Genomic DNA, 11239 nt, shown 5'->3' with positions numbered 1-11239 from the left:
ATCTCGAGCCAAGTCTCTCCGTCTATACGTTTCAACAACTCGGTCCGTTCGTGATTATCGATTGTTCTCGACAAAACGAATCGATCAAGAGCGCAACGGTGGATGTGAGATTGGAATTCGAATGTAAGGAGAACGTGCCGGCGAATACCACTGCGTACTGTCTCATCATACACGATCGTGTGATCCAGTACAATCCGTTGACCAACGTTGTACGCAAAATCACCTAAGCGATAACATCGACACAAGAGAGGGGAGGAGGAGGAGGAGGATATAAATCAAAGTGCTGCGAGATGATTTTAGAGTTTGCCATTCCTCTCGACTGACGTATCGAAGAGAGAAAGAGAGAGAGAGAGAGAGATCTCGTCATGTCTATACCAACGTTTGTGGATCTGCAAGAATTTATTGTCGGGAGAAATTTTGTCGTGAAGGAAGCTGCGGTTCTGAGGAAGGGATATGTTCTCTCGCATTATTTTTTCGCAAGTCCTGTACCGTGGAGCGTGCTAACAAAATCTGAGCGATGTCAAGTCTTATGGATGATTAGAAATCATCACGGATTACAATGGGAAGACGGAAACGTTCCGTATGGCTTGGCTCAGCGTGTAATTACAACAGCTATCGTTGGTACGATACACGAAGAAGAAGAAGAAGAATCGTCTGTCGTGTACGTTAAAGGACTTGAAAAGCGAAAATGGTTGACCGATATACTAGGCGATGTGGGAAACGGCTATATTATTGAAACTTTGGATGCTGATTATGAAGATATTGATTCTCTAAATAAATTAAATATTACCAATAGTATGCGATGTGGAAAACATGTTAAGAATTGTGCATTACAAAATGTATTTAAAATATTTAACTGGTGGTCGCAACGCCTGAAAGAATTGCAAGAAAATAAAATATGTAAACATTAATATGTTTTATCTCTTATTTCCCTTCCCTAAACCTTTCCATGCGTTTCTAAGAATTTTTTGTCTGAGCGTTATCTCCCCTTCTCCTAAAACTCAAAACGTTAGAAGTATTAATCCCCCCACCACATTATACTTTTGGAAGATGAGCGTCATCTATACTCGGTTATTTCTTATACGATCAGTGTCGCGTTAACACCGCTCTCGTTGTTCACTTTTCATAACTCCCAGAGAAATGTACTACGTCGAAAGAAGCAGCAGCGGCAGCGGCGTCGGAAGACGCGTGAATAATTACGTATCGAGTCGTGATAAAACTCGATCGTTTGAGAACAAATGTGACGAGTAAGTTTTTCGTTTAACTTCTTTCTATTTTTATATTTTTACAAATTGTATTACTATTATTTAATTTTAATTTTTCTGTAGCATTTCGTTGGAACGTCGTGCGGTTCGTATACTAGGTAGACGATACGCATTGACAGCTACGGGATTCAAATTCCTCGACATTGGTATCAACGTGGGTCCACCGAGTTACGTGGAGATTACCATAGGAGATCATCGAGGAAAGGAACTGATATTATCTCTCGAAACGTGGAAGGGACTCTACGAGCAACGTCGTAATATTCAAAATTTCCTTCGGAACGACTCTAAAGATGACTTCAATTTCATAAGCGTTGGACCGCTAACAGTGAGAGTTCGTACGATTAACGACGTCAAACTCATAAGTCTCGAATCTTCAAACGTATGCTTGATGATGGTCGAATCGACGTTACATCGTATGTTCGATCTCGATCACTGCATAGATGTAACTTTTGATCGATTGGATAAAATTATCCAAACAGTTGATGTCAAGTTTACGCAATTCTCCAATATCGCGTCCACTGTAATAAATCCGAAAGAAATATCAAATGTAATACGCGCGAGTGCTGCTTTCAACAAGCATCAACTCGTCGATTGCGAACTGGCAGCTTTAGTTTTTAGTCCATAGTACGTAAGAAAAATATATAAAATATAAATAAAGAGTTTTAAGTCAAAATCATGACGTAATTTCTTCGCACGCATTTCCATCCACCCAATCCTTCAAAGAATATTTCTATTTATATTGTTTGTTAACTGGTAATATTGTATACTTGCGATAATACAGAGATGACAGAGAGAGATAAAAGGGATAAAGAGAGAAAGAGAGAGGGATATTCAGAGATTGTTGGAGGCACAAAAGAAAAATTCTTTTGTAACTGAACCTAGGGTTGAAAATGTGTTGTTATCTCGCTATGATTCATAGATTGCTCGAAAACGTCGGACCCTGAAATATTTCAAAAAATGTGTTGTTATCTACGTACTTCCATCCGCCCAATTCTTCAAAGAATACTTCTATTTATATTGTGTATGTTAAAAAAATATAATGAAGAGGACTCTGCTGCACTAGAGTATCATTTCTTTCGTTGCTCTTCTGTGTTTCGGTAGTCTGCTGCACTAGAGTATCATTTCTTTCGTTGCTCTTCTGTGTTTCGGTGGTTTTGTGCAATGGCTGAAGAAAACATAATTATCATCGACGACGATACGGATGATGATTACGATTGGATAAATCCAGTTGTGGCGGAGAGGATAGAGATAGAGAGAGAGAGAGAGGAGAGGGAGAGGAGAGAGATGGAAGATGATAATCTCTATGAATCAGACGAGGAAATAGAAATAGAACCCATAGCAGACAGTGATTATGAGAGTGATAGTAGTGATGAACTAATACACACTAAACATCGAAATTTAGACTTGACTGAAATAATGGCATTGGATCACACGAAGATATGTTGTATATCTTACTACTATGTGAAAAATGAGTCCAAATATTGTACCGAGTGCTTCTACAGATTATCATTCCTGTTCTTAGAAGCTGGTTTTGTTCGGGAACATAGATGCACATATTATGAACATTTGGAAAATATGTCTTGCAAAGAATGTAACAAATCTTTGAATCAAATATTGGCCTGCAACATGTGCCCTATTTGCACAAATTAAAATAGATGATGGATAACATTGTAAGTATCTTAATTTATTATATATCAAAAGTATTTTAAAATAAATTATTAAAATAATTTAAACTAATGAAATGCGTATGTTTTCTTCTGTTTTCAGAAACGGCTTCCCCAACATAGCCCGACGGTCTATTTTATATATTATTATTTTTTATATTGTATACTTTTTATTAAACACACATTTAAATAAATTATATATATTTTCTTAATTGTAACAAAATCATGACGTAATTTCTTCGCACGCATTTCCATCCACCCAATCCTTCAAAGAATACTTCTATTTATATTGTTTGTTAACTGGTAATATTGTATAATATCTCAAAAATGTGTTGTTATCTCGCTATGATTCACAGATTGCTCGAAAACGTCGGACCCCGAAATATCTCAAAATATAAGTTTATGACTAATATTGTATACTTGCGATAATACAGAGAGAAAGAGAGATAAAAGGGATAAAGAGATAGATAGAGGGATAGAGGGATAGAGAGGGAGAGAGAGAGAGGGATAGAAATATAAAGGGATAAAGAGAGAGAGCGAGAGAGAGAGGGAGGAATAGAGAGAGACCCAAAATCTTCTTCATAGGAATAGCGCCATTTTTGTTTATACGTGCGTCCCCCGCCCCGCAGCCCCCGCGCCACCGAAATTCCCTCCGTCCCGCGTCATCCCCCCTCCATCCTGCGTGACGTCATTCCCTCGCGCCGCTGAGATCCCCTCGCCCCTCATCCCCCTGAGATCCCTGCGTTAGAACTCTCCTAGTGCTAACTACTTCCAGGCTTTAACAGATTCAGAATCGAGTTTCTGTACAGTGAGAAAGACTAAAAAATCATCCCATGTCGATACAGGACGTTATAGATTTTCTAAGGTTCTATAGATTTGCATGATATGCGTGTAAAGTTTTTCTAATTCCGCTGCGGATTCCTTATTAACGCGTTTGAGAAATAATAATGAATTTAATGCTGACTAATAAACGTTTATTTTAATGTTGACTAATAAACGTTTATTTTCATAGAACGAGATTAAAGCTTCCCACGATCTTTGAAAATTATCAGCAGATAACATCGTATTTTTTAGTAAAGGGGCCGCGGAACCTGGTTTTTAAATATTGAAGCTTTTCTACTGATGTCAAAGTAGGATTAGAGATTACAAGAGAATTAAATAGGTTTTTAAATGACAGCCAATTGGATGGTGTGCCATTAAATTTTGGCAAATCAATTCGTGGAAGCCCAGCATGATGATAAAAAACTGGGAGTCCTGATGAAGTTGCTATCGATTGCGAAGAAGTGCTTGGATTGCTTACTTGGTCATGTTCAGTCAATGAATTCAATTTCTCAATAGTTTCAACGTATTGTTCGTGAGTCGTTGCGAAAAGATTATTTACAAAATAAGAATGACCTTGTAACGCAATTTTTTCCTCATCTTTCAATTCATTTAGTGCGATAGTAATGGCTTTATGTTCAAGAACAAAACGTTCCCAATCATCCTTTAATGTAGAGAGGCGAGCATGCAATCTCTGAGGTGTTACATTATTTAATCCACTCTTAATAAAATTGTCATAAGATTGACTGACAATATCAGCTAGTGCAAATTGTGACTCGATATGATTATAAATGTGACTGAGCCTCATCCTTCTTGTCGCTCACTAGTATCCGGCTCGAAGGACCAAAATGTTTGAAAGTTAAATAACCTTTTGAACGGATAAGAAAAGAAAATTTGTATACGTGCTGGACACAAACAAAAAAAAAAGAATATTGCGAGCGAAAGTAGGACAGGGTAATGTTAATATTTCAATTAAAAAAAAAAATTACATTAGAGATAATTGAGTTTATAGTTTACAAAAAGAAACTAATCTATATTCTTACAAGTTAGCTATTCATTCTTAATTTAACTAATACTTAATACAAGTTTAATGACTATGTTCATATAATGTGACTTAGATTAAATAATCTTATTTAATTATGTTACTTAATTTATTATATATTAACATTTATTATATATTAACTTGACTATTAATAGAATACAAGAAAACTCAGTCACATTTTTCCGTGCAGAATGAGAAAAGAAAAAAGAAAAAAAAGGAGAAATGTAGATCCATATACTAAAGTCCATATACTAAAGCACAAAATAAATCGACATAAATTAAGAAACGAGAATATATACTAAACAGAGGAAACTGTATAATAATAATAAAGGACAAAAAAAAAGTTATTTAATTACGCTAAAAGAAAAGGAATAGATTAGTATAAGGCTGGTTTTTTTCTCGACTCTAGAGAGAGAGTAAAATGACCTAGCACGAGGTCCAAAACCAATATCTAATATCACAGTATCGTAGATCTTCGATTAGATCTTATACTTTACCAAGATGGCGTCGTTTTCTATTCATCGTCAATGCAAATACATACAGTAATTTCATGCTCAGAAATTCCTAGGATAGTAATCCATCTAGTGCAGGCTTCCAATGTTACAGCCTCGTCTCGTTTTCTACAGAGTATGTGTTATGCATAGTGGTCTCTGAGAGTATCTTGGATATCGCAGCTGAGGCGTACTTAACTGCGTGTAATCTTTCATCGGGCCTATTTTTTGTCGCAAGACCGCGAAATGGATCTAAAATTCGTTGCGATCGATGTGCTGTAGAGCACCTATGTGCTGAAAACACCTATGTGCTGAAAGCACCTGAGAAAATAAATATAACACAGTTAAATCACTAATAAGTCGTTAATCCGCAAGGATGACGTGCTATCACTCTTCTTTTACACAAAGAAATAGATAATGCAAGCAGGAAGCAGGAAACTCATCCCCACTCTTTCTCAACAGGCTGTGTGGCCCTCTGTGTCTAGAAAAAGCCCTGCGCTTTAGATTACCGGCGCGGTAATGTTATTACCGACGCAGTGATCTTTTGATTATCGACTTTAAACACAATTCTATCTTTTTCAATTTTAACATAATTATCTACAAGCCATTGTTGAAATAAGCGACGTCCTAATAAAAAAACATTAAATTCATCACGAATAGCTATACGATATTTAATATACTGCCCTTTATTCGTCTATCACTATTTATTTTGGTTAAATAACGATGCCATCCTTGAGTACCATATGGATAAAACAATGGATATACCCATGGTTCAACATTTGGATCCATAATACTAACATTTTGTAAAGTTTAATATTTCTATTACGTATTGTAACGTATGACTCTGGAATTTCTTCATTAGCAGTAATATAAAAAACAGCAGCAACTTCATTAGTTCTTTGAGCATTATATCAACGTCGATCCATTTCTGGCTTTAAAGTAAATAATAATTGTAATTCTGGTAATAATTCACCTGATTCCGTTTGTAAACGTCGTTGATTTTCTAATTCTTCACCCATCATTTGATAAGATTGAGCAAATACATTAAATTCCCTCATTATTTGTTCAAGGTTTTGTACAATTTCAAAATCTAAATATGAATTTTGATTAAGACGATGATCTATAGCTTCATTTGAATCCACAATGAAAAGTTGACCATAAGTAGGACTTTCATTTTGTGCAGCATATAATGCTGTATTAATTTGATAATAAATTTGTCCTTGTATTTTGAAACAATATGGACCAGGTCGTCTATTGCTAAAGTTAATTAAATTAGCATTAAATGATGCAAATGAAAACGAACCATTATAACTACGAATATGTTGAAAAAAATTATTAGATTTTATATGACCACTATCGAATAAATTACGAAGTAGTTGAAGAAATTCAGGTAATGGTTGTAAACATACTGCACCATGATTGCAACAATCGTGAAATGAATTTCCTTTAATAGATACTTTTTCAGATGCAAAGTGCTTTGCATTGCAATGAACACAAGATACATCTATAGAACCAATATAATATTCAACAACATTATTAATTGACAAAGTATTATTATTATTTAAGCGAGGTTGATTTCTCTGTCGTGAACGATAACGAGATTGACATTCTGCAGAACGTTGCTGGCATACTGATGTAGTATTTCCAGAACTTTGTCCGACTATTTCTTCATCCAATTCTATTATACGATTATTATATATTATACCAGAAGTACAAACAATTTGTTCCTGTAATACATTATCTGATGAATGTTCTTCAACATTATCATTTAATTCTATTATACGAGCATCATGTATTGTACCAGCCACACAAATAGCATGATTTCTGCTGTTATCAACTAATTTTGGCATATTATTTCTTACTTTTGCAATCTGGCGACGACAATGTTGATTCTCTGCTTTTCTTTCACGACTTCGTCGTTGAAATTCTTTTTCTCTTTCTAAAGTACGTTGAATTTTGCGTTTCGGCATTTTACGAAAGTATACTATTTATAATGGATATTATGCTAATTTATATATATATATATATATATATATATATATATATATATACATATACAGGGTGTCCCATTTTAATCGATCACCCCGAATAACTTTTTTAATTTTGATTGTAGAAAAAACGTTTCAGACAAAAGTTATATGGTTTCAAGGGAGAGATAAGATGGTGACAATTATTTGACCTTGGATGGTCTTTTGAAGGTCACGCGAAAGTTACCTTTAATTTCTCAAAGGGAACCCCTTATTTTTCATTACACATTCTTGTAGCTTATCTCGAGAGCTTTCCAAAATACTATAATAAAATATTTTTCCCTCAAGTACTTTTTGAGTTATAAGGCTTGAAATCATTTCTTAATTTTACATAAACCGTAAAATATCTTGTAAAATATTCATTTTTCAATTATCTTACCTTAATACTTTTATGTACAAAATAATGAGAGGAATTAATTGGTGTAAAGAAAACATAATTGTTTCGAAGAAAAAATATGTAATTTTCAATTAACAATTACATATTTTTTCTTAAAAATAACTATGTGGTATAGGTAAGATAATTGAAAAATGAATATTTTACAAGATATTTTACGGTTTATGTAAAATTAAGAAATGATTTCAAGCCTTATAACTCAAAAAGTACTTGAGGGAAAAATATTTTATTATAGTGTTTTGGAAAGCTCTCGAGATAAGCTACAAGAATGTGTAATGAAAAATAAGAGGTTCCGTTTAAGAAATTAAAGGTAACTTTTGCGTGACCTTCAAAAGACCATCCAAGGTCAAATAATTGTCACCATCTTATGTCCCCCTTGAAACCATATAACTTTTGTCTGAAACGTTTCTTTCTACAATCAAAATTAAAAAAGTTATTCGGGGTGATCGATTAAAATGGGACACTGTATATATATAATATACAGGGAGTCCGATTCGTGAAGGACCAAACGAAAAGTGATGATAGATTGGGTCAAACTAAGAAGAAAAGTCCTCTACCATTTTGCAAAATTCGCAATAATTATTAAGTAATAAGCAAAAATGTCCCGGCGCATGAGAAGCGGTAAACCGCTTGTAGTGTGTGATTATTAAGTGATCAAACGAAAAGTGGTGATAGATTGGGTCAAACTGAAAAGAAAAGTTCTCTACCATATTGTAAAATTCGCAATAATTATTAAGTTATAGGCAAAAATGTCTCAGCGCATGAGAAGCGATCTGTCTACTGCTTCTTATACTCTTATACACGTTAATGTCACCGTGGAATCTGTCCAGCCATGGTAGACAACGTTTTTTAGATTTAGATTGTTTTTAATAAAGGAAATGGCGCGAGCTAGCAGAACGGCTGCACACAATTCCAGTCGCGGTATGCTCTTAGGTTTGAGGGGCGCGACTTTCGATTTTGCGATTAGTAGCCTGACGTCCACTGATCCATCAACCTTAATTGTTTTTAAATATACAACTGCTCCGTAGGCCAAATTAGACGCGTCCGCGAAGCCATGTAACTCGATGGACATTATCGGAACCGTATCCTGTCCATCTCGGGAAAGAAATTTCGCGTAAGCATTCTAATTGGTGATAATATTGTTGCCATTTTGTGAATAATTCATCACAGAGGATATCATCCCATGCATAACTTTTCAGCCAGAGTTTTTGTAAGAGAATTTTTTCTGACACAATGACGGGAGACAACCACCCCATAGGGTCAAAAAATTTTGCAATTGTGGAAAGGATCGAGAATTTGGTATTCGGAACGGAATCAGAAAGAATTACTTCAAATTGAAAGATATCAGTGTGAGGGTTCCATTTAATGCCCAATATCTTTACATTCTCGTCACTTTGAAGAGACTTTGAATGAGCTAAACCGTGGTCAGAAGGATCAATGCCGTTTAAAAACCTTGACGAATTACTTGCCCATTTTTTAAATTGGAAATCGGCTTTACTGAGTAAAGCAATTAAGTGTTCCTTGGTGCGCAAAGCTAATGGAATGTCGTCAGCTCCAAATACGCAGTCATCAACGTACGTATTTTGACGTAGAACTGGAACTGCCAACGGAAACTCGGAACCTTCGTCAGTGGCGAGTTGTTGTAGAACTCGAAAGTCTAAATATGAAGCACTGACCGTGCCATATGTGACGGTCATTAATCTATAATCTTGTACCGTGGTTTCATTTGGCGGACGCCACAGAATTCTTTGATAATCTGTGTCTTGTTTGTCGACCAAAATCTGTCTATACATTTTAGCTATATCGGCAATATAAACGTAGCGAAATAGACGCCATCGTAACAATATTGCCGAAAGATCTATTTGCAATTTGGGACCTGTCATAAGAGGGTCATTTAACGATAGACCGTTTGACGTGGGATACGATCCATTAAAGACTACTCTTAGACGGGTGGTGATACTCCCTTCCCGAATTACCGCGTGATGGGGAAGATAGACTGTTTGACTTTCGGAATTTTCTGATGTGCAAACCTTAGACATGTGGCCTAAGCGTTCGTATTCCTCAAGAAAGTCGTTATACTCCTTTTTCATTGCGGTTCGCGAGTCTAAGCGAGCTTCTAATTTCTGATGCAAAGTGAGAACTAAGGACCTCGATTTTCCTACACTCAAAGAGGGGTTGGTTTTAAAAGGCAAATGAACCACATATTGACCGTTAGCATTTCGATAATGAGTCGATAAAAAGTGGTATTCACATTGTTTTTCTTCCGGCGATAAGAACGAGTGCGTAGGGATTTCTTCAATCTCCCAGAAGCCTTTCAACAGTGAATCTAGATTCTCTTGAATATTACAGTGATAAGTGTGAATCGACCTGATCAAATTGGATGATTGAGAAGGGATTGGTCCTGATAAGAGCCAACCAAAAATGGATTGTTGAGCAAAGGGTTCATTTTTCGATGGTGGACGAACTCCAGGTAATAGTATCGAACCGTATAAGTCCGCTCCGATAATAATATCAATTGGATCTGAACTTGTAGGGTCCGGATCTGCTAATTCAATTTTGCGGAGAGATGTTAGATTGTGCAAAAGATTTGACCTGATTGGAGCATAATTTGTAAGCGAAGGTAGTATTAATGCGTTGACTGACAGAGTCGGACGGAAGGAGTCGGACTCTGTTTGATTCGCGGCTATATGTATATGCGCTGTGTGTCGAGCTTGCGATTGAGTATTACCGATTCCGACAATCGACACGGATACCTTTTTTCGCAAGAGCCGCAATTGCTGTGCTAATCGTTCGGTTATAATAGTAGCTACGGATCCTTGATCCAGCAACGCTCGCGCTATAGTATTTCTACCGCTTGACCCACCGACTCGAATCCAAGCTGTAGCTAGGAGGATGCCTGATTTTGAAAAACCGGTATTGGAAAGCAAATGTGAATTGACGAGTTCGGGTTCGTCTTCTTTCTTCGCTTGTGTCGTATTAACCTGATCTTCATTCACGTTTACGCTAGGTGTGTTGTGAAGCAACATATGGTGTTGTCGTTGACAGTGGCGACATGTATGTTTACTTTGACAATCATTTCGTTGATGACGTGAACTCAAACAGTTGAAACAATACCGCAATTTTTTTACCAATTCACGCCTTTGTTCGCAAGTTTTCCTTTGAAAGTCCGGACATGCAGAGATAAAATGCGTTTTTTGACAAATGGGACACTTATTATATTTTGTGTTAACAGCATGACTTTGAATTGATTGAGAGGTCGTTTTTTTGTTTTTGATTCCGGTTGGAATAATGTTTTCAAGTGCACGTATTCGTGCTGCTAAGAATTGTTCAAGCTGGTTGTATGACGGATATTGATCCGTGTCATCGAGCTGAATTTACCAAGCTTTACGCGTAACTTTGTCGAATTTTTGAACAATCAGATAAACAAGCATGTCGTCCCATTTCTCAACTGAACGCCCTTTTTAAAGCTAGAATCGCGATTTTGGCCTTGTCGTTGAGAACTGTTAATGATCCGGCGGAATCAGAACTCGCTTGCGG

The 11239-nt window shown here is 36.2% G+C and overlaps 2 protein-coding genes across 2 annotated transcripts; one reads left to right on the top strand and one right to left on the bottom strand.

The window, feature by feature from the left end:
• The first annotated feature begins 1120 nt into the window (after window positions 1-1120).
• Window positions 1121-2134, top strand: LOC145974620 (uncharacterized). Its single transcript, XM_083104582.1, has 2 exons — window positions 1121-1247; window positions 1329-2134. Exons 1-2 carry the CDS (start codon window positions 1141-1143, stop codon window positions 1888-1890), a joined length of 669 nt encoding a protein of 222 aa, XP_082960708.1. The 5' UTR covers window positions 1121-1140; the 3' UTR covers window positions 1891-2134.
• Window positions 2135-5533: 3399 nt separating this feature from the next.
• On the bottom strand, window positions 5534-10728 carry LOC145974337 (uncharacterized). The gene is made up of 4 exons (XM_083104128.1): window positions 9168-10728; window positions 6255-6473; window positions 5811-5908; window positions 5534-5602 (listed from the first exon to the last, which is right to left on the bottom strand). Exons 1-4 carry the CDS (start codon window positions 10726-10728, stop codon window positions 5534-5536), a joined length of 1947 nt encoding a protein of 648 aa, XP_082960254.1.
• Between the last annotated feature and the right edge of the window lie 511 nt (window positions 10729-11239).

The sequence above is a fragment of the Camponotus vicinus genome, unplaced genomic scaffold (assembly GCF_025532165.1).
Source record: "Camponotus vicinus isolate PSW18456_S1 unplaced genomic scaffold, iyCamVici1.0 SCAF_7, whole genome shotgun sequence".
Lineage (NCBI taxonomy): Eukaryota > Metazoa > Arthropoda > Insecta > Hymenoptera > Formicidae > Camponotus > Camponotus vicinus.
The sequence above is the reverse complement of the archived record's forward strand: the minus strand, read 5'-3'. Positions and strand labels throughout refer to the sequence as shown.